This window comes from Corapipo altera, unplaced genomic scaffold (genome assembly GCF_003945725.1).
Source record: "Corapipo altera isolate COAL_440 unplaced genomic scaffold, ASM394572v1 22, whole genome shotgun sequence".
Taxonomy (NCBI): domain Eukaryota; kingdom Metazoa; phylum Chordata; class Aves; order Passeriformes; family Pipridae; genus Corapipo; species Corapipo altera.
In genome coordinates this window covers 15,299,579-15,324,125 of record NW_020884886.1, presented here as the reverse complement: position 1 = coordinate 15,324,125, position 24,547 = coordinate 15,299,579, and the positions used below count along the sequence as shown (strand labels likewise).

Sequence of the window (24,547 nt, the reverse complement as noted above, 5' to 3'; positions counted from 1 at the left end):
AGAAAGCGTCAGTCAAGAAAATATTCAGAGGATGGCTGCCAAGACCCAGCCTGCAAAACGATCTTGTTTTTAAGAAGAAATGGAAGAGAAGCAGTTTCAGAGAATTAACTTCAGAAACAGAAAAAAGAAAAGTTGAAGTGATGTGTGCTCACAGATCAATCCAGGCTGGAAGGAGAGGTATCCAACAGAGGTCTTTGCTCAAGTAACAGATCATATTCATAAAAAGAAAAGCTGACTAATGATCTGATCTTCAAGTAAAAGGGCATTTCATATTTGAGAGTTTAGGAAATTCTATCTACAGTAAACCTTCATGGATACATTCTGCTGTTCAAATTGAGTTTTACAGACTTACATTCTAAGAAGCAGCCTTTAAGCATTTGATAATTATTAGCCCAGACAGCTTCAGTGTCCACACTTTTTAAATTCGTGCTCTCATGGCAGCTCAAAAATGCTGCCACGTAGTTGAAGAGAAAAATCCACTACTAATCTTAAAGATAAACAAATCACATTGAAACAGTGAACAATGAAAAGTCAAAATATTTTATTGCAAAAGAAGAGGCAAAGAAGTTTCAAAATATAGAGATGATCTGGAGGTCACAAAAATATTTCTGGGAAAACATTCTTGAGTGAATGATGCTCCTGACACCATTTATGTAGAATTAGATAAACAACCTGCTTTTTTAACAAGCAGGGCAGAACAGAGTTTGTCCTATAATCCAGTCTGATAAGTACAAAGTGAATAAAGACCTATGCAAATATGCAGCACTGAGAAAACAATATGCCAAACATGGGTCTTGCATGGGTCTTGCTCTGCCAAAGACTAAAAATATGAACAAGACAGAGGCCTTGCAAAACAGCTCAAGAAAGGCAAAAGGGAAGATTATGTATAAAAAACTTCACAAGCTGTTCATATAGAACTTACCATCACAAGAAATGATGACATAAAGAGCATCCCATGCACCTATACATTTACCATTCATACACAGTTTTACACTGAATAGCAATGGTCATGGATAATTGCCCAAAGTACATAATAACCACAATTTCTTAAACATACATTCTTGGAAAGCTGAAATCTCTCACAGGATTGCCTTGCCTTGCATTTGAGCAACACACCATTCAAATGGGTCAGTGTTCCACAGTCTCCCGCCCTATCAATTACCAAGCATCACTGAAAAAACTCTACTGTTTAGTCTGCTGAAACACATTTTTAAAAAATGTAAATATAAAGACAGGTCATTCTGCCTGTACTCAAGCATGCCCCTCAGTGGCTATGCCCCTCTTCTCATGCACATGGCTGAGCATTAGGGTTTACATTACGTTTGACCTCTCACCTAAACCATACTAATAAATAGCTCTTCATTATAACACAGCACTAAAACTTTAAGAACCCTGTATTCATATAAAACTGTTTCAAATGTCCTCACATGAACCTAAATCTTAATGCTTAATGAGCCTTGGGGCCCATCTCTCAAAACTGGAGACATGCCAAATTCACAATGCTGATAATGTTTTGGCTTTACAACACAGAGCCTTAAAACCACAGAAGAACACCAATTCCTTCTCACCTCAAGGCATGGGTCACATCCAACACTTCAAATATGCCTATGAAACTCAAATACCTTCTTAGTTTCCAGGAATAGGAAAGTCAAGCAAAACACTAATTAAGCACAAGGGCATCCACTAACTTCTCCACTGTACACTACACAGCCAAGCGCTGAGCTGATGCCAGGCCCATGCCACTGACAGACAAGCAGAATGACATATCTGAAAAATCCTACAAAGACGACTATTTGTTTTCCCCTACCAGGTGACATAAGTGACATTAACTTGCAAGAAGAACTGAAACACCATATATACAGTGAAGGCTGCTCTCCATACCTCTAAGTATCACTGACTCAGAACACAAAAGATTTATCATTCCATAGCATTACCACTAGCACTGATCTGGCACATATCCAGCCCTTGCTGAAAACAGCGTTCATGTCAGCCCAAAGCTTCATCAGATGCACTAGATGATGCACTTCTAAAGAAACTGCTCTGTGAGGAAAAACAGTTCATTCATCACCAGTGACAGGAAGAACACAAGCTAAGGGAATTTCTTATTTACAGAAGAAAATTATTCTTATGACAGAGTAAATGATAAATTTCATTAGGTAATTCTTGATCACAATCACTTTCAGCTCACTCAGATTTATAGCCACACTTCACATTTTCTTTAAATACTAATAAAATAATCTATGTGATTGACTAACTTCTCACCTTTTTTTATTTAAAAGTTAAACCTAAAAACTTTCTCGAACTTTTTAAGAGCATATATTCCTAATGTGAATAGCTGAAGAGAACTGCCTTTCCTACATATTATTCTGCATGAGAAAAGGTGTAAAACTTTTTCCTTAATTTACTGTACATACCCAATTTTACCATGTTTACTTAAATGAAGTAAAACACCTTTGTATCTGCTCTTTCAAAAAATAACGAAAAAGTTATCAGTCAGAGAGTCCCAGTTTCAAAGAATAAGCATAGTTTCTGCACATCTTACTAAGCTACATAACACCATGTGCTAATATACAAAATAAGTGTCTCTAAGAAACAAAGAAAAGTTTGGGAAAGTGCTCATAAGTTGGTATTCAGTGCTGCATATGAAAGTGATATCCATCTTTAACCACATACTGTTGGTCCTCTTTCACTTTTATATGTTTATGCCATTACTTCTCAAAGTATGCAGTTAAATATTTGTTAGAATTTTCATGCTTGTGAAAAATCAAAGACTTATTATGCCTGCATGTACTGCTATAAATTGATTTTCATACATACATAAACCAGACATGCAGCTAAACTGTTCTACATACAGAATCCAAGGTATTACACACAGTCAAGATGCTGCTGGACTGCACTGCAAAGCCAAATAATTTCTGCTAGTACTGAAACTGGAGTCAGTTTGAGTTTGTTGTTTCAGGTCTTTTGCCCAGGATCCATATCCCAATTGCTGTTGTTGTTATTCATCTTTATGGTCTGGTCCTATTCCTGACATAAGAATCTCATTACCACTAATACAAACTTTCAGGGTGGCACAACTGCTAGATTCCAGAGAAAGCCTGAGAGAAAACACCATCCAAATTACGTGTCAGAAGTTCTTACAGATATATTGGATATATATATACATCCCCCTTGGATAGTAATATCAAAGCAAGTAATTAACTCAGATTTTTGAAGTGACATCCCTACAGAGACCTCTCTTAACTGCTGAATGTCCAATACGAAGGAAGGAATCCTGCAGTAGCAGAGCTGGACAAGGGGAGGTGGGCAGCTAGAAGAAGGGGAAAACCTTAAAAATGCACGTACAAGGATATTGGAACAGTAATAACTTAACAATCGGGCAAATCTGCAGGAAGATGTAAAATTTTTTTTTAATAGTTTTTAAACTTAGTAATAGTGCATAGTTAGAAATAAAAGCAACTTCAACTTCCCTACCTGCTGTTTCAAAAAACCCAACAGAACCACTCAAACCAGCAGGCCAGGCGGACAGAGGCAACATATGCTTTTTCTTTTGCAATTAACCTTCATTCGGATGCCTGAGTCCATAGCATAGGAACACCTAAGCATTGCAACAACCAGATCTAATTTATTCCTGATTAATCCTCTAGTTTCTTATGATATCTGGGTCAAACCTAAATGTTAAAGCTATGTAACAAGGGGAAAAAAAAAAAGAATTGAACATGTGCTGGAGCAGAAATTGGGGATGAAATTTCCAGTGATATTTCCTGCTACTGGTGTTGTATTACTGCATCGTGTAGCTTTCCACCATGACTCCATTTGCCCACCCATGCAGAAACATAGGCAGGAAACTCCTCAGTTTTTGCGCATAAGAAGATAATACACAAAGCAAGAACTGCCTCCCCCTCACTATGATGCTCCTTGCTGAAATCACTATCTGCACTGATGGTCAGACAGCTATGCTAAAAAACCATGAAGTCATTTCAGACAAACAGAAGTTGTAGTCACTGGCTTCTCAGCACAGCTGGGTGAACAATTAGAGCCGGCACTGTCTGGGCAACTACACAAGTGGGCTTTTAAATAGCCAGAAAGAAGAAAGGGCTTGTGTTGGTCTCATCTGTCGACTTGTTGCTTATGGCATTCTGCACTATTTAAATATGCTCCTCAGTTCCTCAGTTGAATGCATGTCATATATATGACTATATATATGACTATACAGTGTTATAGTGAGGCCAGATTGAGGTGCCAGCCACAGCATAACCACTACAAGAGAGCCAGGTGCGAGGCTTGTGGTTGCCTGTGGCAAGCATACGCATCCAGGACTGCTCTGCTAGTCAGGATGGTGGCCCACAACACATTCATCCCAACAGTCTGAGCTTTTGGCATTACACAGTTGTATTCATTTTCATTTATTAAAATATATGGATTGTTGCCAGATGTGAATGAATCATTTATAACCAGTGTAGTGATGTCTGCTTGAGTCTGTAGACTGTGAAGGACATAGAGATTGGCATCAATTGGAGGGGGGCCTGTCATTACTGTGCATAAGGCTCCAACAACCCTGCTATAGACAGAGATGGAGATTCCCTCTGTGCCATTTCACACATGAATCAGTGAGGAGCACACTTTTATTGCTGGTGCCATGGTTTGTTAATCATCAGAAATCCAAACTTGAAGGCCAAACTGATAGCTCTCTGGTTGATGCTCTGTAGCCTAATACAGTTCTACTCACTAACCACAGCTCACCAACAAAGAGTGGGATACAATACAAACATCACGGCCTCTCAGATTTGAGGAGATAGATCCCTTCAGGCTGATTTGCACTGATCCACAGGTGGTAAACGAGGACGAGCAATTTGCCCAATATCACAGAACAATTCAGTAGTATAACCAAGTGTTGTCCCTTGACCTGCTTATTACTTATTACCTGCTCGCAACCTCCTAAGAAATACATATTTATTAGTTTCATTAGCAAAACATTAGTCAGTTATGTTTTCCATCTTAAAGATTTACAGCATTTAAATCAGACTACCTCTGCTTACTTGTAGATAAGATTTCAATCTAATCTTGAAATCCATATCCCTTGCTTTTCATGCAACACAATTCAACCTTAACATTTAAAGAGCAGTGAAGTGATTCAGCACACAGCACTACGCTTCAACACACAGATGAGAGAGATCTTGTGCAAGAGGCAACCCTTAAATACAAAGTAAACTACATGATCCTTCTGAGTTTCACAGAACCAAAACCACTCCTCAGCAAAGACACGCAACTACAATCAAAATAATCATATAATTTTGTTTATATTTTTTCCCTTTAACATCTAAGTTCAAGCTGTCTGATTAATGACACTAGTGAGATATACAACAGTATTTACACAAGAAGGTTTTGAATCTATGGTAAACTACCTAGAGTTGAGTTACAGGATATTAGCTCAACTCTACTGCTGGAAACAGTTTCCAAGTTCAGTACCTTTCATAGTATAGAACTTATCAAATAGCTGCAATGGTCCAGCTAAATGTCTCAGAAGATCTCTCTTATGAATTTCAGTATGAATTCAGCTCTGCACAAGCTTCATCCTTCCGGTGTGCAAAGACAGCTTTTATGAACTTCAGTGACAACCATGCATATCCAGGGAAAGAAACCAGTCCATACAGGTGATTCAGACCAGCAGATTCTCCCAAATGCCTGACAACCTGATTTTCAAAGGATTAAGAGCATCAGGGCACATTGCCAAATTGCTCTTAAAAGTCACCAGCTTTGGCATCTAAGCCTATAACATGGTTTTGGAAGACTTTGCCTAAAAACTCACTATTAAAACCACAGAGAGAAATATGCAAAAGCTAACTTGTGTTTCTTGTCCAAAAATTACAAAACACATCATTCAAACACACCTTTAGGTAAAATTTAGAGGATGCCTGACCTTTCCAGAAACTATAAAAGCAGCTGTGTATTGATGGCATTCAGATGGCCAACTCCTGACAGCGTTCAGACTTGGAGTTGGTCCAAAACGCCTCACTGTAGCAGAGACATCTGCAGGCAGGTGTGGAACATCATTTGCCAATCTGTGGTTACAGTCTTTTAATAAAAGGAAACCAAAAAGCAAACAGAATTTTTTCTTTACATAACTCAGCTAAGGAGCTGGGGTGGAATGAGGGAAGCACTTCACAAAACCTGTATTCTTTAAGCCACATTTCAGCCCTCACCATAACAACAGCTTTGGCGTTGATATGATAGTGCAGTGAAATACCAGTGTGGACAATGTTAAAACTCTCAAAAGGAAACCAACAATTGGACATAGTCATGATTATATTCAAGGCTCAAAACTGTAAGGGTTACTTACTCACACAGAAGAATGCCATTTTCTAATCCGGAACGAAAATCTTTCTCACCAAAACTTCTGCCTGTCACTTGCTGCAAAAGAGTAGGGGAAACAAAAGTGTGACATCTATTAGAAAGTGAGCTTTACAAGAACAATTCATAATATTCAGTTAAAGCATCTGCCACATAAGGAACATCTGAGCTTTACAAGCCTTGCCAAAGGACTAAGTCATGCCCATTTCTCCTTCCCATTTCATCAAGCTATTTAACGTATAAAACAAAGTATTTGCTGTGGCCAGTGCAATTACAGATTATAATAGAACTGTTTTCCAGAAGTAAAAACCAAAAATGACAAACCAAAAACTACAATGCAGCCTTCAGAATATTTTTAAAATTTTATTTCATAGTGTTTTTAATTTTAAAACTACTGTATTTAGACAAACTATGTATTTTTATGACTTTTTTTTTTTGCACCACATTAAAAATTTTGTATCAGGCTTGAACTTTAGTCCTTAACCTATCATCTTTATAGAATAAGCAAAGGCAATTGGAAGCACTGGCATGACCCTTCAGACACATGCCTCAATACTCCTGGTCATATTAAACGATAATACACATCAGCAGGTCAACTGTGAGTGTGAATACAACCTCAGTGAAAGCCAAGGTTTAGGCACCTTCTCATAGTCCCACCATGGACGCTTAGGCCAGGAGGTACATTCTGCGTCACAGGCTCTTACGCCAGTCTGTGCTGCTCAGGGTCGGACCATCTTGAAACCTTTTAGGAACCCCAATCTCACCTGAGGTGCCAGATGCTACAAGCATGACTGAACCCCCATTTATGACTCACTACCATGTTGACAATGGCTTGCCATTCATCCTCATATCATTCTCAACAGATGACGTGTTCAGTTAAAAGAACACTTTTTATTACCACCACGAAGGATATAAAAATAGTTTAGAGAGCACTGAAAAGAAACAATACAAAGCAAAAAAAAGTTTTTAATTGTCCTCCAGGAGGTCTTCTCTTTCCCCCGCCAAAACATTTACCAGATACTTATAGAGTTCTCATGGCTTGCATCCAATCTTTCAGTAAGACGCTTGCTCTGGGCGTTGCTTCCGCCACAGAGAATAGTGACTTGGGGACATATCTGTCCTTACGTCCCTGTTTTCTCCTTGCTGTTACATTCAGATACAAGAACCTTCCCTTCCCAGTTTCCTGTCATAAAGACAGCAATTTATAAAAACTGACAAGTTTGGCACTTTCCCACGGGATTAGCAAATGCAACAGCTTCAGAAATGTTGGTTATAGCTATGCAGTGTTAGACAGAGAACAACACTTTTTTTTTTAATTGAAATGCAAATGCAAAGCCTAAAACCTAATACTCCTCTAAATTATAAACATATCGTTTCGTTCAATGTGAAGAAACTTCTCCAGCAACCTGGTATGACAGTGCACAAACTTTAAATCCCCATACCCTGAAAAGTGTATCATAAGCGCATCAGCTGATAGTCATGTCTTGTGCAAACGCATGAAGTAGAACAAGGTACTGCGTTGCCTTCATACCTCTGAAGAAACCACATGTAACTTGCCAGTAGTAAATGATCTCTAATAATTTAAACTATATCTAATCATAGTAAATCATGTCTAATCTTGATCTGCTGAGACAGATGGAAATTATGACAATAAAACCATTAGTATTTGAGATGGATGACAGGCAGAGCATATCAAAACTGACTTTTGTTTCATCCATAAAAAAAAGGAGTACAGAAAAAAAAGTACAGAAAGGAGTAGGAAGAGCTAGTTTGTAAGAGCTTGACTCTAAGTGGCTTTTTCATCTATGCAGAAAAAAAATTAAAGAAAAAATACAGTCATCTTATTTCACTGCTCAACACCAACTGTCCCAGCTATGGAAATCAGTCTTCTTAGGCATTTTTTGAAGACCCTCATTTAGCAGGAAGCAGTACTGAAACTGTTACCACAATTCAGGTAAGAATCTACCTGCCAAAAGCTGTCACCTGAGTATTGCTGTCATTACTGATGATGCAGGAAGGGTTCATACATAACTTCTGGCTGCACGAATAAAAGCATGACATGCAGATGCACAGCTGGCACATGAATTCATCCAGCAAGAGGTAAAACAGACACTGACAGGAGGTGAGGAAAGACAGGAAGGTCCAGGAACAGTGCATGTCTGTTTGAAAAGGAACTGGAAGTAAATGAGGCATGGAAAGGTTTATGCCTGTTCTAGATGATCCAGCTGCAGAGGGAAAACATTAATCAGGTACAAGTCTCCTGATATAGCCAATTAAAATGAAAAAACAGTTCAATAGAGAAAGGTTAGAAACTAAAAATAAGCATGAAGATGACATTATAAATGACAAAGATAAACCCAAAATGGGGTTGAGAGGAGCAAGAAACTGGATCCACCTTTTCCAGAGGAAATGAGAGCTCAGTTTCTTGGCATATGCACACACACTGACCTCCCTCTCTGCAGAGGCAACTTTGGGCCATACCCTCATGAACAACTATTGCAGGCCCACAGGCTATCCTGCTGCACATTGCTGAGATAACCTCTGCTTAGCACACCGAGAGCAGGCAGAGAGAGCATTTAAAGGGACTGCAAGCAAAAGGATTGGCACTCCCACATTTGCAAACACAAGAGTCCCACATAGAAAGGTGCATACTTTGCCCAAACCCCTGTAAAAAGGAAAGCAGTGCGTTAGCCACTGTGCCACAAAACTGCTGCACACATCACAGGACCACGCTCACGTTACTAATCTAAGCAGTCATCTGTTCCTACTAGCTTATCTTCCATCTCTGGAAAAAAAAGCCTCCAGTTGGCTGGATGAAACTCTGAAAATGCTGACACAAGGACTAGAGGGTAGCATTTACAGTGCTTCTACTGAGCTTTACTGGACAAAAGGAAATTGTCCATCTGCAAACAGGTATAGAAAACTGGAAAGTGGAGGAAGAGATCTTTAGCCCATCAGTTGTCATATTACAGAGAACTGGTGTTCAGAACTGAACCTGTACAAAACCAGTCATGAACAAATGCAAGGCAGTATGTATCCTGGACTGCTGCCTTCAGGAAAGGAAAAAAAAGAAAAGTAACACCAAACCCCAAGATATTAACTGAGACAACACTGAGACCTGGCCTTTCTTGTAAGGCTGGGTTTCCAGACTACCACATCTTACATGCTTTGAAGACACAACTCATCTGCTACCTCACACTGTCTCCACCTCTCTGGTACAGACAAGCGCACATCGGCAGTACAGCAGGATGCAGGATACATTGAAGAGCTCCCAATCCACTTTGTAATGACAGAACACTGTAATTCTCTGCAGTGCAGGGGTACTAAAGTTAGAACGAAGTACCTTAAAGGCAAAACAAGCTGTATCCTGCTAATGATAATTAGAAAAGCCTCCCACATCTTTAATAAGTTCTATAAAGCTGAGAAGAAAAAAAAATGCATTGTCATGTCATACTGTAAATTAAGAATAGACAACAGAATTGAAACAGCATAATTTATTATTGTGTGCTTCATTAATGTGAGGAGTTGTTTTTATTTTTCATCTGGATGCTATTTTCTTCTCTGTAAAAAGCTGCAAGTGTTGCAACCAGGGTAATTATTTGAGTGTCAGATGCATTTCTCAGTTTCCCTGCCACTTAACAACAGAAAATGAACCTAAAATGAGTAATAGACGTTTTTCATGGCAACAACTTTAATATGTATTTGCACACAGTAAGGCTTCTTATATACAGTATTATTGCTGATTAACTCCTTTGTTCTTTGCAGTTACACATGCCACTAAATTTATGCCATCAAGGATGGCTGTCGTCCAGCCACTAACCAGTGCCATATTACACAACTTTATTTTCACAAAGCTTCGGTTTACATTGTTTTCCTTGCATTTTATATTGCTGGTGGTGCTTCCTGAGATGGAGCTTGCAAAGCCTCTCCTGTCAAAACAGCTTAGGGGCATGAAAAAGAAAAGGTGACAAATTACCGAGCAGATGCTGGCCTCAGGTGAAATTTATCTCGGCCAACAAGATATAAGTAGTTGAATAAACACTAGGTCATCAGGGACAACGTAGTGAAAATAGCTTCATTTTCTACGTGCACATCTGAAAATGGCATGTTATGCAGAGAAAAAAAATAGAGACACAGCAAAGAGAGGTCTTTGTTCCTCATTATGCCTTTTGGAGAGCTTGTGAAGCATGACAGTAAAGAGAGAAAGATTTTCAAAAAGTTTCGTAGGCTGGCTATTTCTTTGTATGTGGGCATGCTGCTTTTCTATTTTGCACAACCATTATTTCCCTCTACATAATATTTTACTTAAATTAAAAAAGTCAGCCCTGCTACTTAACAAGGGAGCTATAAAAGTAAGGCTTAAATTGTAATAATAACAGGTATGTAAATAGAAAGCATTGAACTGTATAAGCATCAGGGAACACAAATGACCAAAAGAAGCATGACAGCTTTTAGGACATCAGGATTTGGCTCCTCTAGAGCAATGAATTCCTACTTCCCCATTTCTGAGATATAATCTGAGCTAATAACATGAACGCGCAAGTTAAATTCCATTTTTACATAACGGAGGCAAGAGATTTCTGTACTAAACAACCCTGACCAGTTAAAGTCAGCTTCATATTTGCAGCCCAAAATTTTACCACATTAGTGGGGTCAATGGGACTTGGAGATCCTTCACCAGCTTCTGGTTCAGCCATGTACTGATCACACAATGTCTGTTTGCAAAAGGGGACACATCATCTAGGTAGGAGTTCCCTCTCTCTTACAGAGGGATTTAAATTAGCTAAAATCATAGCAATACAAGCCAGTCCTTAACAGCTTTATTACACATATTAGGAAGCTGGTTGACTTAGTTCAGAGAAACTTGAAAATTGCATGAATGGAGCTATCCAGAAGCAACAAACAATGCATCTAAGCATACCTGTCTTCCAGGAAAGCTGAATGATGACAAGCACTCTGCACAAAGCCTTCCAAGACTTTATAGTACTGAGGTAATTCATTATTTAAATCAATAAAAGTGCAAACAAATATCTGTAGTGTGTAATTCTATTTTCAAGGACAAAACTAGTATGAGCTCCGAATGACTAATGTGGCCAGCAATGAATCATTTGAAATTCTGTGGTATGGAACTTGAAAAATTAAAGAATGTATGGGAGGATGTGGGGCAATTTCGCACTTGGGTAGCAAGATTAATCTGCAAAGAAAACACTTAACATTATTTATTGTTAGATCTTTCACTTCCTGGTCACTTAGGTTTAACTGCAATTTGCAAAGTGAACTACCTGTGCTGAAGTTCCTTTTGTTCTTTTCCTCTGACTATTCACCCTCATATTATTCTTTAATGAGACAGAGAGCTGACTCGCTCTTTTTACTCTTCATAGAAACTCCACTTGTTCTAGCAGCAATAGAATAAAATAGGGACAGCATATTCTCCCCTTTTGCTTTCAATTCCTTTCTGCCACACTGCCTGTTGGGTTAGCTGACAGTTTGGTGTCCACATATAGCATGGGAAAACCATACTCACTGATATAAACATACTCCCAACCCCTTTGGTGGGCCCAATTCTAAGTCCTCACTAAAGGAATAATATATTTACTAATGGATGCTAGTCAGTGCCTTTTCTTTTCCAAGAAGGGAGCAACAACTAAAATAACCACAACAGCTGGGGCTTTTTGTGATCCTTTGCACAGATTAGTGAGAGCATGATCCTATGAATGGACACCTGTATTTAATATGTAGACTAAAAGAAGAGATTCAGTTAGTATTCTATTTAGGAAATACAACATAAGAAATATTGAAAGAATAGTAAAACAAATGCACCACTGGACACAGGTTTCCACTCCAGGCCTCCACCATCCCTGTTCTCCTACTAAACAAGAATTTACAAAGAGAAAAGCAAGAGAGCTCCACTTATGCTCAAGACCACAAGCAACTCTGAACTGCTACAGAGCAACACTACTCCATTGACTCAGGTCTTGAGTTTAGCAGGTCTTTGGTAAAGAGATCAACCCTGGAGCAGCTGCACTACAGTTCTGCCTGCTGAAAGGCCAAGACATGATAAAAGACAACTGCAAGCAAACGAGGCTTATTGCTGCTGATAAGGCACATGCATCATTGGGCTCCTCCATTTTCCAGTTAACTGACCACCACAATCAGCAGCTATTCACAGAATCACAGTATGTTCTGAGCTGGAAGGGACATACAAGGATCGTCATGTTCAACTCTTCTGTGAATGGCCCATAAGGGAATCACATCCACAACCTTGCTGTTATTAGCACCACGCTTTAAACAACTGAGCTAATCTGAGAGTTTTACCCTACCTAAGGCTCTAAACCTAAGTCTGGAAATGTTTTGTCCTTACTAATCCTGCCCATCACCAGAGCTTTCCACACTAAAATTCTGCTCTGCTAACAGTGGTATTATACATGCAGGCTTGCCATACGTTGTTTGGATTTATGATCTTGCCGAGCCATGCACATTTCTGCCAGGACATCTGGTAGTATAATCCCGTTTGGCTGGCAAGCTGCTAAAGAGTGTTAAAATTTCATGATAGAGTAAAATCAGCCTCCTTTTTCATCTGCCTTCCCTAATGCTGTTTGTATACATTCCCAGGTGCATTGCCAGACATTGCCGCCTTCCCCTTGGGGTGGGTGCGGCACAAAACATTTCATTCAAGGTTGAACATTTTCTGGAGAAAGAGACCAAAGAGCAGCAAGAGAACTTAAAAGCGACTTCTGTCAGACTTCTCTTGGCTGCAGCACAAGCTGTAAGCTTCACCTAGCAGAAGGTCATATGTTACATCCAATTTGTATTTGACAGTCAGTAGATTTGCACTGCACCATTGTTTTATGGGTAACCAAGTTCTTACCTGTATTTCAAGCAGTATTATCAAAATTAAGTACCAGATGATAGACATGACAGATCACCCTAGGATAACTAGTTTCAATCAGTTGTTCAATTTAGGGTTCTTTTTATTGCTAAAAAAACCCAAAAGAAACAAAAAAACCCACCCAAACTAATTTATTTCCTATACTATGGGATCCATCATCTCTTTCTTAGTTTTAATGGGAATTAAAATGGGGGCAGGGTGTAGGCTTTTGCCATAGAATTATCAGTAAAGTGTTCATCCTCCTTCTTGATTGTGGAGAAGGAGGATGAAGCATTATTTCTGGAAAATAACTTGTATTTGATAGATAATGACACACTCTTTAGCTCCATACTCTTTTCTGTAAAAACAAGACCCCATGCAGATGGTCAGAGGAGCAGAGATCAGGATTAGCATGTATGATCTGAGTCCAACAAGTACAACAGACCAGAAGACAAGAATGCACCTCCTCAGTTCAAGGCCCTCATTTAATCTAGTCCTGGTTGTCTGGAGAGTCTGGCCTCTCTACATTGTCTGGATGAAGTTCCCCATTCAGTTGCCACTTTTACTACCACATAACCTATCCCACTTCAGGGTGAACCAGTACATAATGGCAGTTCCTGCATCTTTGAAGGGAAGAGGAAAAGATGACTAGTAATTCCTCGCTATCATGAACACCCTTTCCCAAGGTCTTATTTTCTTACCCAACCAGGCTAACAAGCAGTCTGCTCCCTGAAAAATGAAAGGCTGATAAAGGTTATTATGAATTTTCCAACCTCTTTTCGAGTGATTCCCTGGGGCTTGCCATGGACAGACAAACATTTGCACTGCTTTCTACTGTGCCTCTTCAGTTACATACAGAAAGAAAAGTATATTCAGGGAACTAGTCTCAAAAGCAGAAATTGTTGATTTAGCCCTTATTTTTAGCCTAACGTGATCCTTTTTGAAGCTGGAATCAGTACTGATGGAAGGAGATAACTCAAGCAGCTCTGGCTACTGAACTCAGAGTAGCTGTCATGCCAGTATATGTCTGCCTCACATTTTATCACCAAGCCAAAGATTTTTTAGCTAAAGCCACGAGAATTTTTTTCCTTTGTCTCAAGTTGATTACACTAGCAACTATCCAGTAGAACAGGAAACCGGGTTTCTGGCCATCTCTAAAAGAGCAAAGGATCAAAACAGACATCGTTTTATCCTTTAACTCCTTTTCCTAGTTGCAGTATTCCCCAGTCTTGAAAAACTGCTCCTCCAAAATATATGCTATGTTGCATCATCTATATGTTGAAACTGAAGCATCTGCTAATAAAACCCTCTATTTTCTCTCCTCCAGCTTTAGAAAGTTCAGACAGCCCTGAATCAGAACTGTTTAAAGCTCTGACAACTAATTACAGCTGCAGAGGCAGAGCAGAACACAATGTAGGCAGCAGACTCTTCGTTTAACTCAACGTCTTGTCTCACCCTCAAAGCAGTGAAGAGATCAACAGCTCTGTAGGAGGTGATGGGATCACTGCAGTATCTAGAGTTGTTAATCCCCATTACACTGCTTTAACCTATTTTGCATTAATCGCTGCATTTATATTTTACAAGACTACTGTGCTACTTCTTGGACAAGCAAGTTTTTGACACCAGTATGTTGCTTTTTGGCAGGAACACGCATCTTGGCAATCAGCTTTAGAACTGCACACACTTAAAGCTTCACAGAGACAGGAATACAAACAGACAAGATGCTCCAATTTAGAGAGGCACAACACTAGAAGCACTTCAGCCTGTCACTAACCTCTGTCAGAGAGACTACCAAAGCTCAGTACAACTACTGAACTCTTCCAATGAAAAATGTCTGCTAGGAGACATCATCTTTCCTTTTTGAAGAAATCAGGTGTTCACTTGAGCAAATCATTACTAAATTTAACCAGCCATTTAAAGATGACACTTCATGTCTTCAGGTCTCAGTGAAGGCTCTGAAATGCCAATGATGAGCATCAGTAGGCACCAGTCTACCTTGAAGCCTTTAAATTTAATGTCAAGTTTTATCAAGGCAAGTTCATATGGAAAGTGTCCCATTTACAGTCTGTGCAATTTGAATATATATACACATATCTCTCGATATATAAAAAAAATAGCTCAGCAAGGCATTTTAAGACCTGATTTTCCAGACAATAAGCCTGGAAGCCCAGAGCAAGCAAAGCAGGAAACAGTCCATGGGGAATAGAGATATGTCATACAGAAACTGCTGAAAAGCATAATTTTATGTGCTGTCAATATAGCTCTGCAAAATTATACTCCTTTCAAATAAAACAGAGAGAGAGAAAACAGAACCCTTTTGAGAGCTTCTTGGATGTTCCTTCTGAACTCTGGATCATCACCTGGCACATTCTTCAGCAGGAACAGAGCCATGTGCCACAGGTTTGCAGCCACTTGCCAACAAACCATAGAATTACTAACACTTCTACAGAGGAAAAAATGTGCATTTCAAAAATTACAGATTGAAGAAAAACGATTCACTTTCCTGCAGAAAGAGGGCTAACCTCAATTCAGTCATAAACTCTTGAGACCTTCATTAATAACTCTTTGGAAGTAGATCTACTTTGTTCCTGCCTCTATAGAGACAGAGTTAAGGAAAAGCATTCACACTCCGAATGCTTTTCCAGCTAAGCCAGTTTTTAAATTACATTTGGCCACCAACCTTGGGTGGAGCTAGACTTATAGTGCTGTCAGGGAGCAGCAAGGGCCATCTGCTCTTGAAGGGCAGTCAAGCCAGGAGAAGAAGGTGGCCCCACACAGGCTGCATCCTCACCGATGGGACGCAATCACACAGGGCAGCAACTGATAGATAAAACCTGGTACTGATAACACAGTCCATTCATGGCATCAGAGCTGGCAAAGCAATGAACTGTGTCTAGGGTCTATCCAAGGAGTCCAGTCAGGAGCTAAAAAAGACAGGATCAGAGACAGGACTGGAAACAAGGCTACAATATGGTTCTGGAGACCATCCAGGAGACAAGGTACCTCCAGCGTTATGCTGCATGGCAACAGAAGTGGCTCCAGTAGCCCTAGCTCTGAAGCCAGGATAAACCTGACAAATGGAAAAACCTCCTTTGTTCTTCCCTCGCATCTTGCATGAGAACTGGAGAGAATGACACATCTTTATGGTTTTGTCTGGGGTAGAGTTAATTTGCTTTGCAGTAGCTGGTATGGCGCTATGTTGTGGATTTGTGCTGAGAAGTGTTGATAATACAGGTATTTTTTAGTTACTGCTGAGCAGTACTTACACAGAGTCAAGGCCTTTTCTGCTTCTCACACCACTCCACCAGCAAGTAGCTTGCAGGTGCACAAGAACTTAAAAGCGGACACAGCCCTGATAGGTGACCCCAACTGACCCAAGGGCTATCCCATACCATATAGGGTCATGCTCAGCAATAGTAGAACCAGCAGGAAGGTTGGTGGAGGAGCTGCTGCTGCAGGACTGGCTGGGCATTGTTTGGTTGTTGGTGAGAAATTGTTTTCTATTGCAACTCTTTGTCTTTTTTGCATTTTATTTATCTCTCTTCGTTATTTTCCTTTTCGTTACAATGTATTATTATTCCATTTCAATTATTAAACTATTCTTATCTCAGCCCATGAGTTCTCATTTTTGCTTTTCCAATTCTCTTCCCCCAATCTTCCTGGAGAGGGGGAGTGAGTGAGCAGCTGTGTCGTGCTTAGCTGCTAGAGCTGGTATTAAAACACAACACAGCCACAAAGAGAATGCTGTCATAAGAGAAGAAACAAAAACCAGAAAGTAAACAGGAATGTGTGGTGAAACAGAACAACTATTTCTTTCTAAATTATGATGACATTACAAGCAGATAGAAAGCCAACTGCAGCCTCTACTGGAGTAAATTGGTCTTCTGTTCTCCCCCACTCTACTCCATGACTCCTTTGTTCCAGATCCTGAAGGATGGGCAATAGCCCTGCAGAAGGAAATAATGGCTGCCATTAATGCTCCAGACAAGAGAAACACTGCAGAATAGCTAGAATCAACTGATGTCTTGGAGCAAGTGAACATGAAATGTTGGTAGATTTGACTGCCTATAAATAGAAAAGGAAGTACTTCTCTAAGATTTCAAAACACAGCCGACTCTTGAAAAGATACTTTAAAGAGCCGTCATCAGCTTAAACAGAACTAAGAACCTCTATTTACTTCTTCTCCTCCTCCTCCTCCCAAAAATCACAATTTTCCCCAACTAAAGAATGTTTAGACCCATCTTTCAACAGATTGCTCCCATAGGAGCTAGGGATCTTGCAGTGCATAATGAGTACTAGATTGAAAGCCATTTTTCATTCATCCAATTTAGATGGAATAGGGCAGTTACACATACTAACCAGCAAGAGTTTTCTGCTAAATGGAATTCATAAATCAGTATGGTTGTCCCTTGCAATGATAAACATGCCACTCAAAGACCCAGAGCATCAAATCAAGAGCTATTTACAAGGCTGCCCCTGAGACAAAACCCCACAATGTTACACAGGGTAAGTTGTTGCTCTTTTCTCCCCTGCTGCTGCTGATACAGGGAGCCTTTGTTTGGAGGACACAGAAAGCAGAGGGAGAAAGGGAGAAGGATTGATGATGCATACAACAATAATAAACACTGCTCTTTTCTATTACTAGAACACCTGCTGCCTCCATCAGTTCAGGCTCATCCATTATGCAGCACACCAGCTTCAACAGCTCCAGAAGCACCAGCTCTGAACACATGATAGACATGACCAAGGAGCAAGGCACAGAATGAGCATCTCTCATTATCAAATCAGTGAGTTGCATGAGCACTCATTCTCTGCCCTTGGTGGGTGAAACAAGAACTAGGAGCAACTAGATTAAGTATCTTGCTCAAACATAGTCAGAGGAATAAAAGAAATTTGCTCTCAACAAAATGTATCAATTTAGCCCTATAGAAAATAAATTCCTGAAGAGAGAAGAAAACCTGACAATTACTTTAACTACTGTTACTTTTATTTTCACTCTTAACGGAAATCATGTAAGATCTAAAATGGATGGAAAGAAATGTAATTATTTCTCCATAATGCTTTAAGAGTGGAAAAGGAGACTATTAAAAATATGCCTAACATTTCCAATCTAAACAATAAGAACTGCAAGTTTCAAAACACTTGCTACAGTTCTACAGTTCCAAGAAATCTTTTGAGCTGGCTGCTTCCCTGACACAATCAGACCTGTCCCAGTGACATTTTCACCCTTTCCAATCCAGAGTAATTCACTCATGTCAAGAGGGCAACTCAAATGCTACATTGAACATGAAGCACTGGCAGGAATCAACATTGAAAAGCATCTTTAAATATTATCGGACTTGGATTGCAAAGCACCTTTAAGAATTAGTTGATTAATTCACAACTTTCAGCTGTCAAAATGAGAGGAAGAAGTATGCCTGACTGAAGTTCTTTATCAGCACATCGGTTTTGCATGTACCTCCTGACACTCATGTATACTGATCAGCGACCTTCTTCAAATCTGAAATTAAAAAAAATCCATGGATCTTGAAACTTTTCATTAATCATAGAACTATATAAAAAAGGGAAATAGTTTAAGTTACTTTCCTAAATTGTTTTCATAGATAAAATTCACAGATTTTCACAGATAAAATTAAATATAAAATAAATATAAAAAATTTCTCTGTTCCATTTAAAAAGCATATAGTACTGACAATGTTATGTGGCACTCATCAGTAATACTGTACATGCAGGTCTGGAGGAGCACTGCTGTCACACAAACTGGAAAATGAACCAGAACTGTCAGAACAGGAATATCTGCCTAATCTACAAGCAAAATTATACACAAATAAACAAACAAACTCACCAAAAACAAACTAACAAAACCACACACACCCCAACTGAAAAAAACACGCACTCCACACCACCACCCCCACTCCAAAAAGAAAAAAGCAAACCAAGTCAACAATTTATTTAAATAATACAGATATTTTGTGCATCCACCACAAGACTCCTTTGAGAGGGAATTAACTTATAGGATTTGTATTTCTCTCCCCTTGTTTTGTAATGAGACAAGGTATCTGCATGACAGCAGGAGCTTTGTTGCCGAGTTCACGTGCTCATACAGTTTTTCCATCCCGACAGTCTGCAAGTTCACCAAAGCAACATTAAAAGCTAAGATAAGCCTTGTGATGTTTTAGAAGAGAAAGACCAGGAAGAACCCAAAGCTTCTTTCTCTGGCTAAAATTAAAAGTGTCTCTTGCAATCAGCTGACTCTATTAGGTGCAAATTCTAAACCTCTCATGCTAAATATTGCCCAGCTTAGGCTGGAAGCAACAGTCACCTATAGCAAGCTACCAGGAACAGCTGTCTGATAACAACCTGTCATCTAGAATTAAGGGGAAGTGTTTAAGACTTCCCATGAGAGGGGAAAAAGAAAAGGAAGAACACAGAAAAGAAACTGACACAGGTTTATTTGCTATGAAAGCATCAGTTGACACCTCACTGAAATTTGGACAGTTTCATCTTAACAGTCAAGCCAGTTTCTGAATGTTTCCTCATTTTTCACTCCATGATTAGGGGCAGATTGCTCAGCAGAATATGAAAAGGTTTATATTGAGTTGGAGAGGCTGCTGGAAACCCAGTGTTATTTTGCCAACACTGAACTGCTGAGACATTTGTGACCACCACATGATTTAGCTATGCCAGTTCATCTATCTTAAAGTTAGCTTTTCTTCTGGTATCAAGCCTACCATTGCTGATTTTGTACATGATGAGAGGCACCAGGTATCTGAGTATGAGCTGGCTCATTTTAGCCAGAACAGGAATATCAGCACGCTCTCCAACCATCTGTTTTTACCATACACTGCAAAGTTAGCCAAAAATTTTAAGTCCAGTACTTTTGTAGTGTTTTCTAGACTCTGCACTCTGATTCCGCATTTTAAAAAACTGCTAGAAATTTTCTCCCAATTACCTTGAATAATACTTGTTTATACTTGTCATTCTCTACCTTTCAAAACATCACTGATTTTTACCCCTAAGCACTAAACCAAAGTATTTTTATGTTAAAAAAGAGAAAGTTAATCTTCCTGCTGCCTCAACAAATGGTGGGTGGCAGAGGCAAGGGAGCAGGAGGACGAGAAGAGCAAGCAGTTCTAGATGCCTTAATTACATCCCATAAATTTTGTTCATATCACTTTCAGATGAAGTCTGATGAATCTCTCTGCTTTCTGAAAGTTTTGACTTGGGCAAAACAAAGAGAAGACACATGAGGATAAAAATAAAGTTGCAGACAGAAAGTACTTTATGCATTAGGAGCTACATGTAAGTCCTTTTGATGCAGGTTAACTCCTACAGAAAAGCACAGCTGCTGTCTCCAAAAGTTAGAAAATCCATGTTCATCCAGACTTTAGCAGAAGAGGCCTCAAACACTTACTCTAGTGATTTCAGTTTTATCTTGATGAGCTGACACCATATAATGTATTAGCACAAAATTATCAAGTTTAATAATGTCTCAAGAGTTAATTGTATCTTCTTTCTGCCTGTCTAAAGAATCGTGATATAAGAGAACAAAATTGGATGTCTGTTAATATGAAAAAAAACAGATTCAACATCAGAAAAAATAACACTATTTTTGTATGTTTCGCATCCAAACCACAAGCCAGCAAGCACTAGAATTTTTTCCAAGACTAATAAAAGTTAAGTTACTTTGTGGTCTTTGGTTACTGGGTTAAAACCAGATACGCTGCTTTAAAACTTTTGTCTTTATGTAACAGGGTTTACAATTTAAACCAGACAGCAAACACAAATGAACATTTAGAAATCAACATTTGAAACTGCGTTTTGAACACTGTTCAGCACCCCTCCACTGAGGTCTGAACTGCTTCTTGAGCCATGCTGCAAAAGCAGATTTTCTCCCTGATTCAGTCATGCCATTTTCTCCCACCTCCTCTCCAGCATAACTCCATCCAACAGAACCCTATTTGGCCACTTATTAGAGCAACTGAAGCAGGATTATCTAGAGACAAGCTTCATATTAAATGACCTTTCACACTTTAGTAGCATTCTTTTGTGCTTCAGATAGCAAGGGAAGATGGAATGGCCCTCTAAAATCAAAACTAAAGAGTGGTATTCAACAGGCAAATTCAATAACAAATATACTGACTCTTGCTACATAATCAACAAAAAGTGATGTCCTTTGCAGACCCTGTAAGTAGAAGCAGGCCACAACATCTAGGTGCACAAATCTGCCATTTGTGTCTTCTATAACACTTTTCAAGATAACACTTGTAAAGCTGAGCAAAAATGTTTACTCAGATGAAACTCAAGGTCTTTTTCTAGACTTGTCCAGGGCAAGTCAGTGATCTACATGATCACACAGCACCCATTACTCTTGTGATTTATTCTTATTAAATAAATCCCCATGCGGATAATGAGGAAAACCTCAGCAAATAGAAAGATTCGAAATTCAAGCTGATGCATGTAGATGAGCTGTCACAATACTGTGTTGAGGAAAGGAACCTAAAACTGAAAATGCAAAGCTTATTTCAGTCTATTCCTAATGCTAGCTTATGACCCCTTTACCTTCACTGACACTGTCATCCTCTTGAAACCCCTATTGTTTACTGTTGCCACGCATGTACCATTTTTGATAATTTCTCTCTTGCTATTATAATCGCAATAACACAGTCTCTAGTTTATCCAGTTTTCTACACTAAGAATAGAAAATAAATATTTCCACTCAGGAGAGGAAACTAATGTCTAGTTAAATATCCCTCGAGCTTCCAGTTTGGTTTCTTATTAATTTTAAGTTAGGCATGTGGTATTTGATCCCAAGGTAATAACAACCATCTCAGCTTCTATTAATGCTACTGAAAACTAAGCCATTCAGTTCTCAACAGAGAACTGTGTCTTAACCAGTTTAGGTACCTGGAGATCATTTCTGTAGCAGAGTTAGAGAAGGTGCTACTGTCTGCAGCTAGTAACTCCCATGCGGGGCAAGAAGGCTGAGATTTGCTACTTCTTTCAAGTGCCCTAAAATAAACAAACCCTTTCTTCCTTCCCCTTGTAATAACAGGAGTGACCAGATGGGAAAAATCAAACAAAGGTTTTCCTGATTATATCCATTTCATTATAAACAGCTGGTTTTCTCAAAGTCATTGCTAGATCTTACACAGTTTCTTGATGGCCTTAAGCACAAAAGTTTACCAATAACCATTTTTATATCTATCTGCATAAAAGGCTTTTAAGTCTTCATATTGTTGGTTTGCATTCATTCAACAGTTAAATACAACTAACAATTTAACAGACAAGATGATCTCTCCACGTAACACATTTTACAGGTTTTATCAGTTTGCAAATTCACAGAGCAGCCTCTCAGGGACCAACACTTACATGTCTCACAATCAAAACAAACAACATCTACAGCCCTCAGACTATACTTAGTAAACAAAACGAGGTGTGTGCTGACTGCAGCATTAGCATAAACAAATACCACTCAAATAATTTCTTTTCCCATACTTTAGAAGTCAGGACTATTTCCAGATTCTCAGGAACACAACACAACCTGAATCTCTGCTCTAAGTTATCTTAATGCTGGGAGATCAGCCCTTAAAAAAGGACTCTGAACGAGTACCTTTCCGAATAAAAAAACAGCAATTTGACATACTCACAGAACAAGATACCTATGAGGCTGTTTGTAATTAGCTTGGAAAAAAGAAACATCAGCAATAAACCTGCCAGCTCTTAGGCTGATTGCAACCCCAGAGAGTAGGAGACAGCTGAGAAATATTGGCAGAGCCTCCCAGCATTAAGGCTGAGGGTGTGAGAAAGGAGAGGAAGTGGAAAGCGACAGGGCAATGGTTCCCTAGCCCCTTCCAAGACTTTTGTCTGCAGAGCATCTATACACATTAGTGAACCCATGAGGTTATGCTGCTAACAAACTGTTTGCAGCTTGTGTCCGTGTCTGCGATGTATGTGTGACTAAACAGGTCCTGATGCACGATGGTAGGCAGCTGACTCAAATCAGAAACTTCAGTCTCATCAGTATCAGTGGTTGACACATCTAAGCTGTGTTAAATAATAGTATTACAAATGTTCAATCCTATTTTTATATTCCTAAAATCTTTAAAAACCAAGTAGCAAATTAAAAAAGTCTGAGGAAGTTCACTGGTTTCGAACATTGAGCATAACCTGTACTGAAGATTTTTGAAGGAAGTTGTGAAATAAAAACAAATTTAGAAATGTGTTTGGAAACATTTCAGCTGCTTTTCTTTCTCATATTTCACATGTAACTATTTGTGGTTTAGCTAGGAATTTTTAATACTCAATTGATTCAATGAACACATGCCAAAGCTTCATCTCAAAATTCCGTTTAAGAGTTTAATTTGTTTTTGAAAAGGAGCTAATAGGTTTTACATATCTCTTATTCAGAAAAAAGCTCAGAAACAAAACTCAGCCAAAGGTTAGGCTTGTTAAACACACATATCTATGAAATTCAGATCAAAACAGTGCTTCCTGCAATTAAGACATTTTCTACATTTCCCACTGGGCTCAAAATTCAGTCTTTTTGCTATTGGGACAGAAGACAAGAATGAACTCTTTTCTAAAACTGTAAGTTTAGAAGCATCCAGATGTGCAACTTCTGAACTACACAGAGCCACACCAAACATACGCATGCTTTGGAGAGGTCATCCCCCCTCCCATATGCTAGTTACTCATATGACCAAGGCGTGAGATAAAAGCAGTTATCTGATCCAAAAGTCAGTCAATTCCCCGTTACACTCCAAGGCCAAACCAGATGCCTGAGCCTGCATTCCAGCAGCTTCCTCAGCCACTGCCAGACCAGCCCAGCCCAGCACCACCCTGAGCTCTGCTGAGACCTCTGGGGGCCCCTGTCATGCCACCTCCCACCACCATCAGCTTCTGCTGATGCTCCCTTCCCAGTGCCACCACCAGGTACTGAAAGGAACTTTGCAGCCGCTCCTAGGCTGACTGTGCAGTGAATCCTAGAGAAAACTGGAACTTTGCTGACGGAGGGCAGACATTACTGCCAAAACAAGTTGTTCTGCAGTTATGATGCCTAAGACACAGGTATCCAGGTCCAGTTTGTGCCTTGGCCACAAGCTGCTTGTCTTAGACAAAAATCTCAATGTATCAATAGCTTTATACAAACCCAGCTTCCTGGCCAGGATTTTTAATCTCTCTTTGCATGCAGACATATTTTGAGGTTTTATAATATTATATTTCAGGTCAGCTATTTAATCAGTATATTGTTTTACAAAACAATGCACCTCTCACCAGCCTTTAAAATCTAATTATTTTTCTGGACCAATCTCTCCTGTAACACAG

The 24,547-nt window shown here is 39.3% G+C and overlaps 1 protein-coding gene across 2 annotated transcripts in view; it reads right to left on the bottom strand.

The window, feature by feature from the left end:
- The window catches only part of LIMCH1 (LIM and calponin homology domains 1), a 180,758-nt gene that overhangs the window by 105,546 nt on the left and 50,665 nt on the right, over positions 1 to 24,547 (bottom strand). For both annotated transcript variants that reach the window (XM_027642662.1, XM_027642664.1), the window contains exon 2: positions 6,341 to 6,411. In XM_027642662.1, the coding sequence (XP_027498463.1) occupies positions 6,341 to 6,411 (71 nt within the window). The remainder of the gene's footprint in view (positions 1 to 6,340; positions 6,412 to 24,547) is intronic.